The sequence below is a fragment of the Physella acuta genome, unplaced genomic scaffold (genome assembly GCF_028476545.2).
Source record: "Physella acuta isolate Inbredline_101_S28 unplaced genomic scaffold, ASM2847654v3 ptg000384l, whole genome shotgun sequence".
Classification (NCBI taxonomy): Eukaryota; Metazoa; Mollusca; class Gastropoda; family Physidae; genus Physella; species Physella acuta.
In genome coordinates, this window is record NW_026731903.1 from 167,070 (window position 1) to 190,610 (window position 23,541).

General features: G+C 34.7%; 2 protein-coding genes across 3 annotated transcripts; one reads left to right on the plus strand and one right to left on the minus strand.

Annotated features, from left to right (window-relative positions):
- The first annotated feature begins 7,955 nt into the window (after positions 1–7,955).
- LOC131942042 (uncharacterized) lies at positions 7,956–18,680 on the plus strand. 2 transcript variants are annotated; one of them, XM_059301709.1, is made up of 7 exons: positions 7,956–8,073; positions 10,745–10,923; positions 11,108–11,212; positions 11,401–11,490; positions 12,063–15,603; positions 16,054–16,134; positions 16,560–18,680. In XM_059301709.1, the coding sequence occupies exons 2-7, from the start codon at positions 10,753–10,755 to the stop codon at positions 17,111–17,113; spliced, it is 4,542 nt and encodes a 1,513-aa protein (XP_059157692.1). In that variant the 5' UTR covers positions 7,956–8,073; positions 10,745–10,752; the 3' UTR covers positions 17,114–18,680. The 2 variants fall into 2 exon arrangements, with proteins under 2 accessions (XP_059157692.1, XP_059157691.1); XM_059301708.1 differs by lacking the exon at positions 7,956–8,073 and adding an exon at positions 10,094–10,170.
- Positions 18,681–19,015: 335 nt separating this feature from the next.
- Positions 19,016–21,997, minus strand: LOC131942044 (peroxiredoxin-6). The gene is made up of 4 exons (XM_059301711.1): positions 21,811–21,997; positions 20,773–20,929; positions 19,828–20,045; positions 19,016–19,618 (listed from the first exon to the last, which is right to left on the minus strand). The coding sequence occupies exons 1-4, from the start codon at positions 21,897–21,899 to the stop codon at positions 19,417–19,419; spliced, it is 666 nt and encodes a 221-aa protein (XP_059157694.1). The 5' UTR covers positions 21,900–21,997; the 3' UTR covers positions 19,016–19,416.
- Positions 21,998–23,541: the final 1,544 nt, after the last annotated feature.

The window sequence follows — 23,541 nt, forward strand, 5'->3', positions numbered from 1 at the left end:
TGCTACTAGTGTAATGCCAGCGAAATAAATCCAAATCCGTTTCAGTGTTTTCTGAATGCTTCATCTCTAAGTGACGTATGTACAAGTTTTGAAGGAATCATTTATTCAATTATTGCAAGTCAAATCAGTGAAGCCAAATTAACTTTTAGTTTACTGTATAATTTGGCGACCCCTAGGAAAACCTTTCGCGACTCCACTAATGTTCGCGATTCACGGTTTTAGAAACCCGTTTGAAAAATTCTGTAATAGATTATTAGCCATCAAACACGTTAACTGCCGCTCCAATCCCACTGTTTTTCTTGTATTCATATGGAGAAGTATATGATGAATACTTTTCTTTAACTTTTTATAAATCACATAGCCTACTTAATACACTTGATGTGGTTTATAAAACTAGTTTGTGCCTTTAAAAAATTATAAATCTATTTATAAATAAGATGTTAGTAACAAATTTTAAGGTGATGTTTTGTATAGTAATATTTAACAATCATTACATGTTTTGAAAGAAATATTTTATTTGGTATTTCTACATAAATACCGTATCATAGGCCTCTTTAAGTTAGGCATTTATTCCTTATTTTTACTGTAGGAATATTATTTTTATTATATTCCTCTAGCGTTGCTGCTACAGTGCTAGTCCTACACACCAGTGATGAGTTTTTATCAAAGCGTTACCTATCGTATATTTTTAGACGTGTAACCTTGTTTTCTAAAACTGCGTTATTTAATTTTAAAATGTAAGCAACGCCGGAGCTATATTTATTGGATCTTAGTAATTGGGATGCGAGTTTATCCACAGTACCCCAGGGCGTGCTATACGAAAGTCTTGAGAGTATGTATATCACCCTCCGGAATAGTGATATAGAATATTCCTCAGCGACCACGCAGGTATCAGGTCACACGACTTCTGGAGCGGCAGCAGATGCGCCTGCTGAAGTTTAACCATTGTATCAAGTAGTTCCCCTGGCTATATCAACGGACCCCAGGTGCTAAGATAGCCGCAGGGAAAACTTGGATGCCAAACCGCCTCCAACTGCCTAGGCGTCGCCCCTCTGAATGTTATTTTTTGTAGAAAGCTTCCAAGGAGTATTTTCAATAACTTCCTAAAGTTTCATGGTGATCAGAATGGTGTAGTAATAGTATACATAGCAGGCAGACAGACATACTTTTATAATATATACTTACATTCTAACAAACAAGCAAAAAAAAAGGACGAATGTTTTGGGAAAATAACATGTTTTAATTTAATTCATCTACAGTACATGTACCATCATTACCATAACTGTGGAGATAAAAGTAATTTGTTACATACAAAAACATAACATAGATTAGAAATCTTAATACAAGAGCTCATTCAGAATTATATTTGAAGAATAGCATACAAATACAATCGAATTTTTATATAAGAAATTTCGTACTTAAATTGTGAAAGTTTTTAAGTTAAACCTATATTAGTATTAGACTTACTTTTGGCAAAAACATGGCAAAATGATACTCCATGTACTTTACCACACGGTACACCCTGTGAAAAATGTGTATATATAATGAAAGTGACCTCTAATAAATATTAAAATATATAACATTTTTTTTTAAATTATAACTATATGAAGTTTGATAAAAAGGAAAACAAAATACAGCGGGAGTGAACTTATATTCTTATACAAGATTAAAACAATAAGTGGGATGGCACTTCAGTGCAATCGGGCTATAGAAGAAATGGTTTTTTAATTATTTTTACTTTCTCGTATATACGAAGTATAGAGAAAGTATTGTAATCGTGCAAAAAAAAAGTATGAGTGAAGTGATGAGAAATGTATGAGAGGTACGTGGGACTGAGTACTGAGTGTGTACACCTATTATGCAGTTTTTTTCCAGGCATCTCCGAGAGAAAGTCTACACACCCACCCTGAACGAAATGGAATTTATATAGGAAATATATACTTTTGACAGTGTCCGCCCCCCCCCCCCCCCCCCCGGAAATTGTTGTCCTACGAGGCTGGTCACAAAGGTTACAGTGAGTACAGCCGTCGCAGAGAGGGATTGAACGGAGAGAACAGTGTCAGCATAAGTGAGACACGGAGTGCTACAGTGTATGGATTTGTAACATTGGAGTTATGTTGGTTTGAATGTCATTCTTGGAACAGTGATTATTCATCAAGAAATAAAAGTGTTGGAATCTCGGATCTGCAGTTGGAGTAAGTTAGTGTATGATTCTTTTTATGAACTGTATAAGCCAGTGCCAAATGAAGTGTCCCCAGCCTGGCGGCTCAATTCCTAGGCGTGGACGAAAACATACAAGACAAGTAGTGACACACCTCTGTCGCATTTGGGCGAAGGGGTTGAACGCAACCCAACAAAGAACGTCACACGTCATTTACATTTAGCATTATTGGCAGGATAGAAACACAACACAACAAGGAATAATCATCAATTCGGTTACATATATATATATATATATATATATATATATATATATATATATATATATATATATACACAATTTAAAAATATATATAATATTGTTTATACCCGGCGCCCGTGCGGTAGTGTAACCGATGGCTCACGAGATCGCCCCTGACACATGAGCGGTCGCCGAAGGTTGTCTGCCTCACTATACTATTACGGAAAATGACTAGCGTACATTCAAGACTTTTTATACACCAAGCCCTAATGCTTCTGGGCGGTAACGTAGACAAACACGAGCCATAACAACTAAGATCCATGAAATATAATGCCGGGATTGTTAAATTTAAAGAACTAAGTTTGAGAAAACAAGGTCACGCGCATAATAACAAAAGTAGGCCTAGACGACTGGTAAACGTGCTGGACGGGTGCGCTAGTATATTCACATATTTTGACAGTTAAATCAAGTAGTAATACATTGTGCTCAGATTGCCGCTGGAAAACTCGGGGCGCCCATCCGCCATTGCCGCCGGGGCACCAGATGTCGACCATGGTTCAGTTAAGTCAACGATTATAGTAACCCACCGTGTTCCTATTGGTTTGTGAAATTTAAAATGAATGTAGGCACCATAGTGCTCCCTGTAGGAGGCCAGGGCGCTCATGGATACACGACAGCTGGGGCAACGGCGGACACGCCTGGTTCGAATTAGACACCAATTATAGAAAAATTAGAAAGCCCACCGTATCCATAGAGTATGGCGCTATTTTAAACGAACGTAGGCTTCATGGCGCTCAAGGAGAAGCCTTGTTATTTTTTTTACCGTTGCATCAAGTAGTAACCTGACCCCGTGTGCAGAACGTCCAATCTACAGATCAGTGGTAAGATAGCCGGTGGGGAACTCTGGCCACCAAACCGGACCCTGCTGCCGGGGCGAGGCCCTTTCAAAAAAAATATTTTCTCGCATAACCTTCCCAAGAGTATTCTTAATAACTTCCCAAATTTTAAAAGCGATCGTATGAAGGGTGCAGTAATGAATAAAAGGCTAACAGGCAAACACACACTTATAGACGTACAGTTACATGTGTATGTATGTATGTATGTATGTATGTATATACATACAATATATATATATATATATATATATATATATATATATATATATATATATATATATATATATATATATATATATATATATATATATATATATATATATATATATATATATATAGTTAGGTAGGTAGGTAAACAAGCCTAGACCTGTACTTTTATAACATTTTAACTTAGACTTACACTGTAGAGCAGTACATTACGACTCCAGTTGCCGTTAACAACACTATTTTATTTTCTCTCAGCTGAAAGTGAAAGGAATACTGTATTATTACCATAATAAAAATATGGTGGGACATTGATCCAAAACAGCCAAAGTCTATTAAAAAAAATTTAAAAAATTGTATGTTGTACCTGTGGTGTGTATCTGTGCATGGCTTTTTCTACAGTAAGCATACACATTCTTAACAGAACCATGTACACACAAATGAAAACGAAAAGTTTGGCTTCTGAAATTAAAATGTTTGGTTCTATAAGTTATAAGTCATAAATAATGATTTATTTATTAACACCAAAATCAAGAGGGATTTAAAAACAATCACAAACTACAAATTGATTTCATGAGCGACCAATGCTTTTCTTAAATTAAATAAATCAAGTAAGTTTAATTTTCTTATTTTCAATGCATTTTAAAAGCTTATAATTATAAAAGTTTTTATGCTTGTTTTATTTTTCATGTTTTTTTTTAGTAATGATCTAAATCAGGGGTCTCCAAACTTTTCAACCCGGGGGCCGCATTAACAATAAAATATCAATTCGTGGGCCAGAGTTTCTACCAGGAATTTCTTTGAGTTGGCGAAGCTACCCTCCCCCCACCCCCAACGAAGTATAATTTATATAGAGCTATAAACACATTTCTGAAAGAAACACTGTCGGGGACCGACAACACACTCGAGGTCCAAGTTTGCTCTCAAATTGTTGTTCAAGTATTTCATTCTTGAAAATGTTGTTCCGAAATTTGAAAGGTACTTTGATGCAAAAGTTTTAATATTAGGAAAGTCTTCCTTGGGCAAAACGTATTTTAAAAAACTTATAAAAACCCACACGTCCTTCTTTTAACTTGACTCTAAGGAGGTCATTTGCTTGCAATTCAATGACCTCCAGCTGCATTTCATTTGGGAAACTGGCCACATTTCCTTCAAATGGATTTTGAAACAGTCTCACTTCTTCTGCCTTTGAATCCAAGTCAGAAAACCGCTACTGAAACTGCAGCTGGAGGTCCTTGATGATCTCGCAAGCAAATGACTCAGCTGTTGCTTTAGCCATGAAGCCATTGTACTGCTGAAAGTGCATCAAGTTTTTTGCCTGTACTTGTTTCATGACGTTTGAATCTGAATGCCTTTAGGTGGGTGTATAGAACAGAAACTAGATTTTACTCTCCTTGTAGTTTTAGGTTAAGAAAATTTAAATGACTTGTTATGACTGCAGCAAAAGTAAATTTCCATACCCACTCTTCATCAGACATTAATGGCTGTGGCTTGCCTTAACTTTCCAGTAAGTCACCTATTTCCTTGCTTAACTTAAATTCTCTGCTCAGAACTTTACCACAGTTTAGCCATCTTACTGCTGTATAGGGTAAATCTTGAGATTCTGTGTCTGTATCTTTCAACATGTCTCTGAACTATGTGACCTTATTAAATTTACCATCTTCACAAAAAGATTCCGTACACTGCTAGTGTCCATATATTTAGTAAACAAAGCTTGCTGGTGAATAATACAGTGCAGGAACACTGGTTGTATAATGTTTTTTTTTCTCATTCGTTTGTCCAACTAACAAAGCCTTTCTTTATGACACTCATGTACTTTCCTCCTTCAACATTCAGCTAACTGAGGTTAGTCCAGTCCAAGTTATAATCAGCAATTTTTTTTTTATCTCATTGAATATATCCTCTCCAGTAACCATGCCATACATGCTATGTAGGGAAGCCAGCTCTTGTGTTATGTTCATGTCTTCATCCACATCTGTAATGAACACAAGCAATTGAGATTCATCCATAGCAATTGAAAAATGGCAAAACTTGCTTGCATTTTTCTCTATTAGAGTCACAATGTTTTCACTAATGTCTGCAACACGGCGGGCAATGGTATTTGCACCCAAAGCTACATTTTCCAATTGTTTTGAATTTTCTTGGCAAAGTTCCTCAGCCACCTCCAACAAAAATCTTTTCCGTGGACAAAAAGATCTCCTCGGGCCGGATAAGAGGACCTCACGGGCCGCATCCGACCCGCGGGCCGTAGTTTGGAGACCCCTGACTAAATGAATTGACATCTCATGCGACTAAAATATTTGCTGTAAAACACGATCAGTAGTCTCTAAAAGAAAAGTATCTGCCCCTTTTTTAGCACGTGATCAGCTGCATTAGAAGTAGATCTAGGTCAACTCTAATTTACCACATCCCCACACACAAAAAAAAACACAGACATTGTGAACTAAATAAAAAGATTATAAATATTTTAAAAATTAATTAATTATGTTTGGTGTTTCCAAGGCACTTTCTATCTGCGGTATATTATTTCAATACGTAGAGTACAAGCACCAGAGTTGGGCAGATTCACTGTGTCAATAGATCTAGATCTAGAATCAAGTCTACTGACTTGAAGTTTTTTTTAACCCGGATTCGAACTTGAGTCGGGTTAGAAGTCTAACTTTCTACCGCTTGGCCACTCCGTCCTACCAGTAGCGTAGCGAGGGGGGGGAGGGACATATGTCCCCGGGCGCCGACCTTAGGGGGCGCCAAAATGGGTTGGAAAAATAAATTGAAAGGTTTAGGGGGGCCCAGAGGCGTAGCGACCCTTCTCGGCGCCCGGGGACAAACTTTTCGATTTGCACCCCCCCCCCCTCAAACTTTCGATTTGAACCCCCCCCCTCCTTGAGATTTCCATTTACACCCCCCCCCCCTCTCAAACTTTCGATATGCACCCCCCTCAACCTTTCAATTTATTTTTCCAGCCCATTTTAGCGCCCCCTAAGGTCGGCGCCCGGGGACATATGTCCCCCCCCCCCCGCCGCCGTCCCCCCCCCCCCTCGCTACGCTACTGGAGGGGGGTGGAAATCGAAAGTTTGGGGTGGTGTGCAAACCGAAATCTTGAGGGGGGGGGGGGGGTGCAAATCGAGAAGTTTGTCCCCGGGCGCAGGGAAGGGTCGCTACGCCTCTGCGTCCTACTTATCAATGATTATTGTATTGACATATCATATTATAGGATCATAATATTATAACATTTAATAATATAGATTATAGATTAGAATTAGATTGTGTAATATAAAATATGAGTAAATTAATTATTAATAATTATAATTAATTATTGTAAAAACGTACCAAGGCCATTATGCGCCGAACTAACCAAAATGTATTAACTTTATATAAAAATTATAACAAACAATTTTATTTCAGTAATGTTATTGGTAAAAATCACGATATAGCGTCGGTTATTATTCCTGTACTGTACAGCAGTAAAATACAGTAAAACCACGGCGTAGTCTGCCGAGCCGTTCCGGAAACCACAGGAAATACTGTAAACAGTCATTTATTTGCCGCCATATTATTTTCAATACATAATGTTTAAAATTGTGCATGGGTTGATTTTAGTTGCATTTAAATACTGTTTTGCTAATTAATTTGTATTTCTAATTATTTTAAGTGTTAACTATTGCTGCTACTAAACATTGTTCTAATTCTTCTTACTACTTTTAACGTAAATAAATCTAATCTTCTTATTTATTTTACTAACAGAACTAGATCTAATTCTAGTCTAGATCTCTAAGAAATCTAGATATAGATCTAGTCTAGTTTCTAGATCTAGATTCTAGTTGTTGCAAATTTTCTGCAGGTTTTTTTTCTGTTTCTTAAAAAAAAACATTAATTAGATCTACTACACTCGACTTTATTAATAATATTTAGATTTACTAATTGTTGCTATTTTTTGTCAATTAAACATTAAATTAAGTTAAAACATTAATTTTATGCACTTGACTCTATTTTTATTTCAACGGTCAAATAAACTATGGTTTACAGTTTACACAGTGTAACACAGTAACGAATGTTACCGAAACTCAACATTACCCAATAATTTCCGACGCTATATCGTGATTTTACCATGTTATGTTTTTTTTTTAATTTTATAGAATCTACTAGACTAGGTCTAGTACCTAGATTTAGATCTATAAATGTCATTTTTACTAGATCTAGTTCTAACTAAATTTAACTTACCTTTAAGAAGTACTGCCCTATTAATTTTAAACATGGCGCCGCTAAAATAGATCTTGATCTAGACCAGATTTTTTCACATAGGTTGACTAGAGTAGATCTAGATCTACATGTATAATTTCGCTTTGAAAATGTTTCCAAAAATAAATTTCTCAAAATGTTTAAAATAGAATGTAACTATAAAGTAGCTAGTTGCATTGCTATGTTTAACAGTTTTAAAAACGATAGAACGCGGTTATGATTCCAGTTATAATAAAAATGCCCCTTTTTTTTATAACAGTGGACCGTTACAGTCGCATAAGGTTTTTTTCAACTTTTTACTTGTTTTTGTGAATCTTATATAGAGTTTAAAAGGTGAGTTTAAAAAAAAATTAAAATAGTAATACATTGAGACTAACTCTGTTTTTAGTGAGATTGTCTTTGTTATTTATTAAACTTTCTAACTGGCATATTTATTTGAGGTTTATCAGGCAAACTATGAAAAATGCCTCACAAACTAGGCACTATATTGGCGGTTGAGACCGCATTTTTCATGTTCCTTCGTTTTGTAGGCATTAGGTCGCCAATTTTAATTTTTAAAACATTTCTCATAGAATTTTAATAATTTCGAATTTAAAATGTAAAATTAAACTACTAACAGAGTAGATTCAAAGATAATTTTTTTTTTGTAAATTGAGCTAATATGATGTGACATGTGCTACGTGGGGGGGGGGGGGGGGGGGGGCTCTGATGTCTTAAACATTATTAACCAAAGGTGGAAATTATTAATTGAACAGTGGTTGATTAAATTCACCAGGTAGATTTTGCAAAATCCAAATCTTATTAATATAATATTTACTAGTTTAAAATACAACATTTTAATTTTACGAGTGTGTTTATTCTGTTGTAAAAACCTGAATATGTACACTGATAGTCTTCATTTATTTCATATCCTATTCAGCGGCGTAGCGACCCTTCCCGGCGCCCGGGGACAAACTTTCAATTTGGCGCCCCCCTCGGGAGCAAATGTTCAATTTGCACCCCCCCCCCACCAAACTTTCGATTTGCACCCCCCCCCCCCCTCAAACTGCAAGAATGCAGCTAAAATGACATTTTAATTTGTTTTTACAACCCATTTTGGCGCCCCCTAAGCAGAGTTTCTTCCAGGAATCCCTTCGGGGGGGGGGGGGGCCTTTTTTGATGACAAAAAGCGTGGGTCGGGCAGATTTATGATTAAAGCGAAAACGTACCCACGTTTTTTGTCATCAAATGTATGAACAGTCATCACAAGAACCTGCACAGCTCGAGGAAGCACAAAATCTACGAGCAGTCATTGGTAGATCCCTTAGGGTCGGAAGAAAAATTTATTTTCTACTTTTTAGTCCACAAGAAAAACGTGGTTTTTTAAAAAGTTTTTTTTAAGTATTTTATTTTTATGTCTGCTCCTGGCCCCACCCTGCTTATCAACAATACTTCCAAGGTAGGTGAATCTATCCACTTCTTCTAGGGCTTCTTCTGCCAATGTTATAGGGTTGCTGTTTAAGTTGCCCTCATCACACACCGTCACAAAATTACGGACCCCCCTCCCCCCTACGAGTGTGACGTCATTTATGGACGACCCCTCATCAGAGGAAAGAGCAGATTTTCGTTTATTTTTTAAGCGTAAAAGTTATAGGCCTATAGATCTAGAATCTATATCTGATATCTGGTTTTTCTTTTTTTTTTGCCAATTCTTATTAAAGACTTTTCTCATATATCATATATCTATGATGAATGTGTAAATAAGGTATTACTTTTAAAACTAGTTCAAAAGCAATATATTTTTAAATATTTTATTTTATTTAAATATATCGATACATTGGATGATTGTGTGTATTCTTAGGGTTGACAGATACCTTTTCTGAAAATACTGGACACCTTTCCATCCTTCCCTTTTCGGGTATGCCGCAAAGCAGAAGAAGGGGGTAACAGAGTATTATTCATATACTTGTCCAGTATTTATATTTATTTTATCCTGGACAGTCTGCTCAAATACTGGACTGTCCAGTTCAAAACTGGACACCTGGCAACCCTATGTATACTATTAACTTTCATTATAAAATCAAGAAAGTATTAGGCCCTATCATAATTGAATTATGGAAGTAATACAAGACTGACATTTTGCAGATATAAAAAGTCCGTGCTTTTCGAAATAACGTAACAAAACAAAATGTATTTTAATTCAATTAGACAGTTTTTGTTGTATTGCAAAAATATTAACGTAAAATTAAGTTGGTGTTATTTTACTGTCAGTCTTCCTTATTAATTAACAATTATTTTATTAAACTTGGGAAAATATTTGTTTATCTAAAAAAACAAGTGCCATTTTACTTTTTATGTAACCACAAAGAAGAGTTGCCACACAAAATTCAGTTTCTGTAAATTTTTGATACCACAGCATTTCTGCGTTTATCTTTCTGCAAAACTTTGCGAGTAAGAAAAATATAGGCACGTCACTATAATATTATATTCATTTTTCAGTGCACATAGATTTAAATATTGCATTGAATCAATATTTCTTATAGATCTAATTATTAGTTATTTTTATAGACGTCTAATCACTAATCAAGTGACGACGAGCGAGTCTTGGGCAACGAGAAGCTCACACTTAATAAAACTTATCATTATTTTATTTTATGACTTAGAGATGGCTTTTCTTTGAAGTCAAAAGATTTGTCAATTTGCTAACCAACACAGCCCTGACTCATCGCAATTGATTTTTAAAAAAATAGCCTTGGCTGTAGACTACTCTAGATCTAGATAAAGTTTTTTTTTAAACTGTATCAAAATCGTTATTTTTTTTTACATTAATTAATCTAGGGTGTGTGTGTGGGGGGGGGGGGGGGAGTGCCTTACTTAAGGGCAAGGCCTATACTTAACTAATAATCTATATCTTTATTAGGCCTATCTATAATTCATTTTCTTTAGCTTTTATATACAAGATAATGCTCAAATTACAAATTGCTGCTGCAGTACAAAGATTAAATAAATATGATTTTTATTTTAGATCTAGTAATGACTGATGATGCACTAGAACTCAGAAGTTTTGCTGAAATAGGTGCTGACATGGAAGAAAATGGGCAACAATATTGTCCATGTTGCCAACACTCATATTCCTGGGGAGATGATGAAGAATCAGAGAATGTTCCAACTGTTTTAACTTGTAGACATACTCTTTGTTCAGCTGTAAGATATCCAATGATAGAATAATAATTATAATAGTATCTTTTATTCTTGTGGTATTTAATCATAAAACTGAAAACTTGGTCCTATATGTACTTACTTTTCTTTAAACTTTACAACCATGTCAGTTAGACTTATTGCAATGCCAGTTATAAAATGCTGAGCTTTTTATTTTTTCTTAACTTAGTGTGTGAAGACACAGTGGCTAGATGTGGAAACATCAGATGACACTGTATTTTGTCTAGCGTGCTCCAAAAGAGTTGGCATTATGTCATTGAAAAAAGAAGTGGAGGTAGGCCTATGTTAAAATACTTGTTTTATAAAAAGATATGTCAGTCTAGAACTAACAAATGTGTTTGATATCTTACGTATGCACTGTCTAAAAGTAACATACTTTTTTTATGCAGATAATCTTGTAATGTCTAGCAAATCACTACTTTTATAAATAAAAATGGAAGCAATATTTTGTTTTTATTTAAGGAGGCTGAAGATTTAGAACTAGATATACATCAAGGACAGAAGAGTGTGAAAGAAAACATGTTAGGTCTTATTACACACCCAAACAATCAGGTATGCTACTTGATCTTTAATTTTATTACCTGTATTATTAAGGTTTTGTTATATCAAAAATTTAAGCTAAAAGATTTATGATAAAAGCACAACTCCTTTTAATCCTAAATGGAATTGAAGTTAAAAAAACCTCAACAAACACCAATGAACAAACAGGTTTTTTACTGAATTATATCTAAGTCAGTAAATCAGTTTGGTTCTTTAATATGGAGTTTGATTGAATAAAATGTATATTTTGGTTTTTATTTTTAATTGCGGGATGCAACTGTTATTTTAGATGTGTAGAAGTTGATACTAAGTCAACCTCACCTACCACAAATGTTCACTAAAATCAACTTTTTAGGACTCCCTTGTGAACATCATAAATGTAAGACCCAGTGGAAATGGGCAGGATTTCAGGGCTGAGATGAAGGAGTGATTAGTGGTGAAGAGGTTAAATAGGGTGGGGTGGTTGAAATGGAATATTGCTGTTGTCATGCATTGCAGCCAACAGGGAACTAGGTCGTCTAGTTATAAATGCTATTGTGTCTCCCTCATTTGTAGTTAATGAATCACTTCTCTAATCTGATCAGATGGAGACAGAAGAAAAGTCATCAACCACTGGCAATATGGTTACTGATGAAGGGGATGGCATATCATCAGAACTGAAAGAAGGCATTCTTCTCCAGGAGTGGGTCAATACTAACATTCCAGAAAATTTTGTATTAAGGTTGGTCTCCTCTGGCACAGAACATAACATTGGTGGGAATACTTATATACTAGATAACATTGGTACAAATGGCCTTTTGGTGCATACAAATCCTTCAGAGGGTGATGGGCTGTCACTTGGAGATCAGGAAGTTGACTCCCACTCTGTAAAGCCACATATTGAAACAGGATATCCTAGCATTAGTGAGGGTGTTACATTGCAGTCAAGTATGATAGGCTCCCCTGATTTGAATTTAAAAGCTCTACTGCAGATGTTGGAGAAAAATTCTGAGTCCAACCTTGGAGGAAGTGCAGATAACTGTGGTATTCATCATGAAACAGAGCTGACTGATTTCCACACTACCGCCATTCAAGATAGTACACAAAACACCAGCTATATGGAAAATTTAACTGTTCAGGATAACCAAGATATTACTTTAGATGGTGTTGCCTTATCGAATAAATCATTGTGTGATCAGCTTGAAATGGAGGATCAGTGGCGACCTGTTGATATCATGCAAAGAACATTTGTACAGAGTGAAGAAAAAGCACCCATCAACCAACCCCTACCTTGCACTCTGTATCTCCATGGCCGGAATATTTTGCCTGTAAATGATTGCATTTCCACTCAATCTAATCATGTGCATGAAATAGGAAAAATGAATGGAGATCCCATGCAAAATGTTTGGCTAACCCAGGTGCAGAGAGGCATCCCAAAAAAAAGTAATGCTAAACCCAGACGGGGACGTAAAAAAAAACCTTTGTTCCGTCATTTTCAGTCTGAATTTTTCATGAGACCTTACCTGAAAAGAGAGAACAGCCCCCAACTGCAGCTAGTTAAATTGGTACGGCAGAGAGCACAAGAGAAGAAAGAGGAAGAAGAAAAGGCTGCTGAAAACTTGTCGATGAACAGTGATAAATTGCGGGTAGATGCCGAGAAAAGTAGCTTAGAAGACCCTGAACTGGCTTTCATGAAAACTGTTGATATGCCTAGTGGGAAGCGAGTTGAAGATATCTATGTTGTTCCTTCCGTTTGGATCAGCAACGAGAAGAAAAATAATAGTAAACCATTTGGAAGTAAGGAACCTACGCCTTCAGTAGGATCTAATTTATTTAATTATTACTCTGGGCAGCCTTCACAGAGAATTCCTGTACAAGTTTATTCACATGGAAACCGATCCCACTTTTTAAATTCTGGTCCGCATATGTCATACACCAAGAACTACCAAGGGTACAGTCACCGTCATTCAAGCTTACCACAGCAATCACTTCCAGTGCACACACTGAAATCACTACATTCAAATGATAACCAGACATGCAAACCAGCTCAGGGAATGTGTAAGATTATCAAAGGCCATATCATTACCACACTGAATGCTCCCAAAATTGGACCTGTCCCTACACTGAAAGATTTGTGTAAAACTGTTCTTGGTTTCCAGACGTATGCATCTTTAGATACAGCCAATGACAGCATTTACTCATATACAAATGGAAGCTCACAACTTAGTTTTCCTAAGTCTAGAGGTTATTCTGAGGAGATTCGCCAAGCAATTAAAAGCCCAAAGCAGTTTTTGGATATGAAATCAGCACCTGTGCACCGTGATCTGAAAATGCCGCACATAGGGTCAAAGCCCATTCAAGCTAAAGACACCTTATGTGAAGATGATTTCCTGAAAGAGATAACCCACAAAGAGCACAATGTTGCTCATACATTTTGTGAAACTTCAAATTCTCTCCCTTGCCTTGCTGATGACAACTGTAACAGCATTAGTGATGTGTATGATACAAGAATGGGGGATAAATATAGTGATTCTGAAGAAACACTACCAGAAAATCCGCTAGTATCAGAGGATATAAAGAAACTAGAAAGGTCAAAATCAGCTTTAAATGACTGTGATCTCTCTTACGGTGGTGACTACAAGGTTGACTTGACTAGTTTTGATGATATGAAGGATGCCAGCTCCACACATGTTAACTCAGTGAGTAATTTCAAAGACGGCCTGAAAGGTGTATGCCAGGGAAGTAGTTCCACAACAAATGTCATTACTAGCAACAGCGATTACGTCATTCCCATAGTCAGTTACAAACTTAAAGAGCCTATCTTAAATAATTTTATGAACAATCCTAAAAAAGATCTTAGACCGCAAGAAACTCACTTTATGAAGAATGATTCCAACAAGATGAACTCGAGGTTTAGGAATGCGCTTTATCCACAGAGCTCTTATCCCCTATATTTAGATACACAATCCACATCCACAGATGAGACAACTGAAGGTGAACAAGTAGGTTTACCAACACTAGTATCCATTGCCAAACAAATTAAATGCCTCTCTTCATTTGAACCACTAAACAAGCAGCTTTCAAATTTAGCAGCATCTCTGAATTTGCTGTGCAATGCAGAGAAGACACTCTATGAGTCAAATTTTGTTATTTTTCGGCAAATGAAGACAGAAAATGAATCCAAGTTGGGCCGTTTAAACATGTGTATTAGAAAACTTGGTGACTCAATAATCACCATCGGCTGCACACTACAACAGTGGTCCAAACCAACAAATAATCGCTGCTTCAAAACTATGGGAGTTCTAACCGATTTGTACAACTCAAATATAGTTGGGTTGATTGAGTTAATTACTCCTTACTTTCACTACATCTGTGAGCTTATTGCTTCTTGTCACTCAGATATTATGATGTGGAACAAAGATGCAAGTAATGACCATTCCAGCTGTTTGGAGGACTCTGCTCCTATTGATTCTTCAGTATGGCAAGATCTTAATGTTGAAAACACAGGAACTGGCACAAGCTGTTCCAAGCCAGTATCTACATTCACCTACAGTGAAACATCAAAATCCTCATCTCCAAAAGATTTTTCGCGGCAAGAGTATGACCGTTCTTTATCTTCTGAAGAATTTATGGAAAGTGAAGCCTCCAATTCAGGGCACACAAGTGCAAAAACATCCCCGAAACTAAAATCCTTAGCAAACACAAAGCGAGGGAGACCTCTTGGATCAAAAAATGGCCAGAGAAAGTCTAAAGGAATCCAGCTAAAAAATAAATTGAAAAGAAGAAGTCCCTTGATGTCAGGAAATCAAAATTTCCACAATTCTTCTGGTATTTGTCAGCCTAGCATGATTCTCCCTAACACCATTCTTGTCAGTATGTCTTCAGAAAATTTCTGGAATGAAGCCAGTGCTACTATTCTTGATCAGCCCCAAAGCTCTACTCACCTTTCATCCAATCATGATAATGAAAATGCTGACCTTAAGCAAGAGATGTCATCAATGCAGGAAGCACCAGCAAGTTGGGTGCTGCCTTCTGGAATGGTAGATAACTGTCAAAGTTTGCCAATGCATTTGAACATTTCCCCTGTGCAGACTGCAGATACAACTCTTTCTTTATTGGATCAGGAATACACTAGCAATTTAGATGGTAAGTCTGGCATTAAATAAAGGTGTGTATTTCTTTAAAATAAAGCAGATATTTTTTTAAAGAATGAATTTAAATCTTTAACACTCACTTGATGTGAAGTAGATAAAAATTCATTCCAGTTTTTTTTTAGAAATTTAGAAGTACTCCACTTTTTTTAAGATGGAATCAGGCTTTATGGAATCTTTAACTTTTCCCTTGTAGATTGTTGTTTAAAATAATAAATTAAAATACAAAAATTTTGCAGTTGAAAATATTGCCTCTCATTGTCTCAAACACAAAATTACTCTAATAATGTTTTTTGTTATTATATTGTTTTTTAAATACTGTATGGTTTTGTTGTTGTGATATTAATTTTAATTTACAAAAAGGATTACTTAAAATAATTTTCCCAGCCTATCCAATTTTTAAGTTTTCACATGCTAAAAAAAAAAATTAAATATCAATTCACAGCAGTACCAGATCTGATAGACACCTCAATACACAAAGGCATGAATGATGATTGCAGCCCCAACAAGAAGTTAAAATATCAGGGTAATGTACCTGGAAATACTTTTACCTAGATCTAAATTAGTCAAATGAATTATGTGAAGACACATAAACTAGGTTGTTGCTTGACCTACTTTTTTAAGCTGTTGCCTTTGTAATAATGGCCGCTGAAAAAAAAATCCAAATTTTCATATTGTTACTAAGGTTATTTCAAAACTGTATATTGTAATTAGATATTGTCAAATTAAACAACAACTAACATGTTTTGACCTTCACCTGAAGAAAAAATAGAAGGTTGAAATGAGGCTTATTTTAATGTCTTCTTCATGATAAATGTGACATTAACTAATGAGCATGTTTTAATTTAATTTTCCTCTTCTTTTTAATTAGAAAAAGTTTCAGCACAATAACTTTAAATGTATGAAAACAGAGCACTATACATTTCTAATCAACATTTTTATAACTCACAGATAACACCATTGTGTCGGATGATTGCTCCAATATTGTTTTCACACTGCCAAAAGGGATCAACATTGTGCTGAGGGATAGCTCTACTGACAACACAGAAGAGGACATGAATATTGCAGCCAGTGATCCCAGCAACCAAGATGAGGCTATTGGTCATGTGGAGGAGCTTCACAACTTTCAGAACAGTATCTATTACATCAAAGGTGCTGACAATTCAGATGACGAATTACAGTTAGACCATCAAATTTTTTCTGGCACCCTAATTAGATCATTAAAAGAGAATACAGAGATGCAGGATAAATACCAAATATCTTTTATGCAAGATTGTTCCAATGCTGAGCTTGAAGATAATGTAAAGGATTTAATGGATAGTTCATCGTTTGACACGTCTATCAGTGGGGACAAAATAAAGAACGAAATCTCTGAAAGTTATTCTCGTAATGTGAATGATAGCATAGGGGATCTGTGTCAGAATGATGAATTTGACATGAATATGAATTATGATGAGAATAATGTATCTATTTTACATACTAGATCTTTTGATGAGCATCTTTAAAATAGTTCTATAAATATTTAGTTTTTGATGTCAGCTATTACATTACATGCATTATTGTATAAATATACTAGACCATTGTCATAGTCATTTTTGTAATAGCTACCAGTAACATTTAGGTACTACGAATGCCAGTAGGGCACCAGGTAGATTTTATTTATTTTTGCTGTTTTTACGAACCTGACCCTATAACTAGCCTTCACTTTAATAGTGATACAATCATAGAAAAAACATTTTATTTCCCTGATCGAATTCTTTATAGATCCCGTATTTGTATATACTAATTTTTTAATCTGTTCTAACATACTGGAAAATTTTTACCCAAAAATAAAACTTGTGTGTATTATTATAAAACATAATAGTTTAAAATACGGGATACATTACATGATACTTAAATTTAGTATCAAACTATTGCAGTTCTGTTCTTGTGATTCAAACTATTTCATTATTTAAAGTTTGCATGTAACTAATTATAAGCTGAAATCAAATAGTGTTTTTTTTTTTACCATTGTGTATTACTGGTACACAACATTTAAAATTTTTTAATTCTTAGGCCCTATTTAGATATTCATAATCATAGTTATGTACTTAAAAAGTATTTGTGTGTTTTATTTGTGTGTTCAGAAAATGAATTAGACATTAGCTTGTAACTGTGTTAAATGTCATTTGAAAATATGTTTAATATAATTTAGTTGAGAATAGTTTCAGATTTTATATTAAATTAGCAATTTAAAGAACAAACATTTCAACAATGGCTCTCATTGAATATAAATTATATGTTTGGCATAGCTACATTTTTAAGTAACATGTACAGTATTCAGTCTTTGCTGTTTTTTTTATGGCCATTATCTGTGTTAGTGAGTCATAAAATACTTAAGTGGGAAGGGCAACTGATAAACTCATTGCTATCTAACATTTGTTGATATCAGCATTTTAGTTTTAGTGGTAGTTAAAACATGATATGTGCTATTCAGTTAAATGGGTAAAGAGAAACAATGGCCTTTTTTTAGTAACATATAGGCTGATTGTTTTCAACTAAATATAGATCTATAATTCAGATTCTTTTTTTTTTGCTTTGTAACTTAAGAATCTAGCATTGAAATGATCTCACCATATATACTAGGATTTACTGACCAAAATTGTTAGCCAGTTAACTTAATTTTTTGGTCAATGGATTTTTTCCTTTGGTTGAACATCGTTAATCTACATTTCTGAATGCTAAAAAATAAAATTTACAGGATACTGACATAATTTCAGTAATATTAAGAATGCTTCATATGAACATTTTGTATGTCTAATTCAGAAAATAGTTGTTGCTGCATCACCCTACTGCTATATATTAACTGTGATAATTTACCTTTCATACAATTATCTGATAACTTGTAAGATAACATTAAACCCCTAAGTGATAAGTTGCATGTAGTTTATATTTTTTTCTTTCAGAGCATCTTCAGTTATTTTATTTACAGTTTAGTTTGGCCCATATTAACTTTAAGACCGAAGCCTTCATCATTGGATGTCACTTTATGATATCCTTTGAAATATTCCAATAATTAAATAATGAAAATATCCAGTTTGTTATTTTATAAACAGTGTACATTAAAGTTGCTACTGTTATAGTCAGTGTGTTTGTTTCTTTTTCATAGTATGAATACAAATCAGACTTCACCCTCCCCTCAAAGTACATGTGCCTACAAATGTTTGTCTTGATGATATTGAAATTAAGTTATGCAAATGAAAACAATCACTATTAATATACTTCTTGGTAAGCCATGGTTGCAGTTAAAATATAACACCAAGGTATAGTAATTGGCATGGCCTAGTAGACATGTTGCTGGAACCATTGCTTCAGTTCACAAACATTCAAGCTCAAAACATGTACACAATGTAAGAATAATTAATAACTTGTAGTTTTAAAAATAATTTTTTGTATTTATTTGAATCACAATAAAATGTAACAAATATGAGCCCAAACCATGTTTAGCAACTGGTCATTGAAATAACATTTATAAAACCATTAAACATTGTTTTGCTTTGGTTACATGGATCAAATAGAAACAATGACCATTTCAAATACTTGATATGCATAGTGGTTGTTGATAAATAAAGGCAATAGCCTGATATGATAAAAATAAATGATTTTTATAACAAACAAAAAACAAACCCAAACTTATGGCATATAATTAGTATTGGATAATTATAGCTCCGTGAACTAAAAATCATCACTTTTAACTCATTTGTTAAAGTGGAAACATTAATGCAAAAATAAGTGAAATAGTATCAATAAGTAAATTTTTTATAACAATTTATTTTGGCTGGGTAGTTAAGCGCAGATACTCTTTTCCAGAAGGAAGTGTACGAACTTCATGATCAGGGAAAAGCTGCTCAGCTTCTTCTTTGGATACAGATGGAATCACCATACATTTATCTCCATTCTGCCAATCCACTGGTGTGGCTACTTTTCTGGTGGCAGTTAACTGAAGTGAGTCAATGACCCTCAAAATTTCACTAATTGACAGAAAAATAAAGAGAATATGTCAAAATTAATATTGTTAGCCAGTAATGAATAACAATCTAAAAGATATTTTTAATTTGATCAATAAACTGATGACAAGAAATGCATAATATGGTAAATACATGTCCAAACAACAAGACAAATGCATTTAATGTGAATTCATTTAGCACTTAAAGCCCTGAAAGAATCATATTTAACTTACTTGAAATTACGACCAGTAGTAGCAGGATACAGGATAGAGAGTTTCAATTTCTTGTCTGGTCCAATAATAAACACAGCACGGGCAGTAAGAGGAAGTCCCTCTTTGGTTTTCTCGTCTGGGTCAATCATACCAAGTTCAACTGCTAACTCTCTCTTCTCATCAGCAATGATTGGGTAAGGAAGTTTGCTTGCTGAGCAGCCAGCATATTCAAGGACATCCTTCAAAGAAATTTTTTTTAATAGTTAGACCTACTGTAAGAAATATTTTAAGTACTGTACTGGAAGCCATACAGATAAGTAGGATTAGCAGTCATAAATCAAATGTTCAGATGATTAATTCTAACATTTACTCAAACCCACAACTTACATGCCAAAACAAATCATTAGTACAAATCACTCTATACATTAACAATACTTTATCCCTTCAAATTAAATGTATGCTAATGTTGAGGCTGACTGTCCTAACCAAGTAACAGCAAAAATAGATGAATTAACCAAAAGAGAAGAGACTTAGGGGTCATCCATAAATGACGTCACACTCGTAGGGGGGAGGGGGGGTCCGTAATTTTGTGACGATGTGTGATGAGGGGGAGGGGGGGGGGGGGGTTCAGATGTTGCGACGTCACATTTTTGCATTATAAAAAAGCAATGTTAGAAAACGAATTTTAGACGTTATTTCGCGTTTTAGATAACTGTTTTAATAAATTGTAATAGTTTAGACAAGATTTTGGAAAAATATCGATGTTTTAAAAAATTCAACTGCAATTTTGAGGGGGGTTGTAGGTTGAGGTGTGACGTCATTTTAGGGGGGGGGGGGGGTCTGGCTTTTTGTGACGACGTGTGACGGAGGGGAGGAGGTAAAAATCGTCAAAAAAAGCGTGACGTCATTTATGGATGACCCCTTATGTTCTTATGGTGCAAAAATGTGCCATCATTCACTACATACCTTGCCCCATCCAATGTGGCTTGTCACATCATCACATGACAAGGCAATCAGTTTCACATCCCTTCTTTTAAACTCAGGTTCAAGGTTCACAACTCTAGCTAACTCAGTGGTGCAAACTGGAGTATAGTCAGCTGGATGAGAGAACAATATAGCCCATCTGAAAGAAATGAAAAACAAATTTTAATAATCACAAAAGCTTATAAAACAATTAATAATCCCTTAACTTATCCATAACATATTGACAAGGTAGTCGACTTGTTATTAATTATGTAATATTTTAATACCTCCAAGATGCCAAGCAACAACCAACAAAAAAGTGGTCGGACAAATATGTACAATATATATATAGAATTATAGATTAGCATGTATGATGGAACTTGATGAGGATCAGCATCCTAGCTGGATGATTAGCATTGTCAAGTTGCGCAATTCTAGTCTAACACTGGTAAAAAGCTAAAACTAAGAGAACACTTCCTTAACCTGCATGGAGGTGGAAAATACACTAACACAACACTTAACACTAGCTGAATATAGATCTAGACGTCTAGATCTATTGAATATAAATAATATTTTAGGCCCCTAACAAAAAAAAAACAAAAAATAAATGTAGATCTAGAATCTAGATCTAGATCTAGTAGATTTTAAGTAGATCTAGATTAAGTCAGTTTAATTATTGCTGCTATTAATTAAGGTTAAGTAGATCTAGCTAGATTAGTAGTATGTAGATCTAGGCCTAAAAATAAATTATTAATTAGGCCTAATTACACTAGTAATTAGTAATTAGATCTAAAACATAGACCTAGAATCTAGATCTGAGATCAGCAGATCTAGATCTCTAGAAAGATCTTGAGTCTAGAACTCTAGGCCTAGATCTAGATCGAGATTCTACACAGTCACAACTGTACAACAAAGGCCGTCAAAGGCACAAGCAGACCCACACACATTGATTAAAAAAAAAAGATTTCTATCAAAACACAAAAGATTCTTCAAGACAGACTCTGCGACTAGACTAGAAATCTAGATCAGAAATTCTCTTACGAAGAACCAATCCAATCGTGAAACTTTTCAATCTTTCCTTCTGATGTATCAGCGGAGAAGTTAGGAAATACGTCGCCAAGTTTAACCATTTTTGCTTTTATTTTTAGAATCTGCTAAACGGATCTGTCGGCTAGCTACGTTGGATGTTCCAATGACGACGAAGCTCGCGCTAGATCGTTGTTTGCCGGTTTAACCTTTGAACTATAGGTACTTGTGTTCAAGGCCCAGCGGTTCAAAAAATGTAAGAGTATTAGGCCTACCTCACTTGGATGTTGACGTAGAATAGATAAAAGAAGAGCAAATCGCGGGGCGAGGGATGTTGTTAATTTTAGGGGATCGTACATAAATATTACATCTAAATAACATGGCATAAAATTAGCCAATTCCGCTATTGATATCATCACATGAAGAAAGTCCCCCCCCCCTCCCCGAACGAAAGGAATTTATATTGAAAATTTAGTCCGCGCCTTTTAGACAGCCTTTTAATATAGCGTATTTTTAAATTGTATATTTAAACGCGCGCAACGAAAACAAAATGCTTTCAAGACAAGGTTTGTAAAAATAAGTAGATCAGGTTTTGGTCTAGATATACCTATTTCTTTCAGCCTTTTTTCTCCAGGGTGGAGGGGGGGGGGGACTTTCAGGTTTCACGTTATTGAAACAAATACTAAATTTTAGGCCTATCAAAAGTCCCTAATTTGGTAAAATTCCATTTCAGCGTATTTTATTCGCCGTTTCACGTTCACCTCCAGTTGAGCGTATTTTATTATAAACACAACCACAACACACAAAAAAACGTTAGGAAAACACTAGGATTGGAATCATTAGATGATAGATATAGATCTACTAATTTTTTATGAATGTGTTTTGATAAATTATAAATTAGCATTACAGTTCCAATTAAATAGCGTGTGATCGTCGGCGTGAGAAAATTCCTACATGTCAAGGGTTCACCGTGAGTTCACTTTCAATTTGACTTTAATTATCAGCAAACGTCATAGCTTAGGGACACTTAGGGTCATTGTGAGTTCAAGTATGTTAATTTATAGTATCATGCCTTGCAATTATGCGTTTCTACTTTACCCATTGCCATGAAAATCTTAACTGACACGAACATATTTTCAAGACAAAAAAAAGATAAATCTAGATCTAGATATAAAATTAATAAATAGATCTAGATCTAGATCTAGTACACATTCAATATTCCAATTTTTTTGATTTTCTGAAGTTTTGACAAAATTAATTAAAAAAAAAAAACTAAACCAAAAATTAAAATTCATAAAGAAATAGGCCGAGTGATTTCCTAACGTTTTTGTGAGTTTCGGTTGTGTTTAAAATAAAAACTGGAGGTGAACGTGAAGCGGGGAATAAATAAAGCAGCAATAAATTTAAGTTTTTTATTGACTAAATTGATTTTTATTAATGATTTATTAATTTTAAAAAGGTGAATTTAGACCTAGTCTAAAATTACTTCAATTTCCATGAAAAAAAGTGCAACAACTCTGATATGATTTTGGGAAAATATATGCCAGCTGGTACGTTAAATTTATCATCTAACAAAGATAAGATTGATTTGATTTTTCAAGATTTAATTAAGAACCATAAAATAAAATTTCTAATATATATATGTATTATATATAATTCTTATTTTAAATATATCAACTTATAAAAAGCATCTTACTATTTCAAAAATAAATATTGAAAATGAAACCTGCGCCTCTTAGTTAAAAA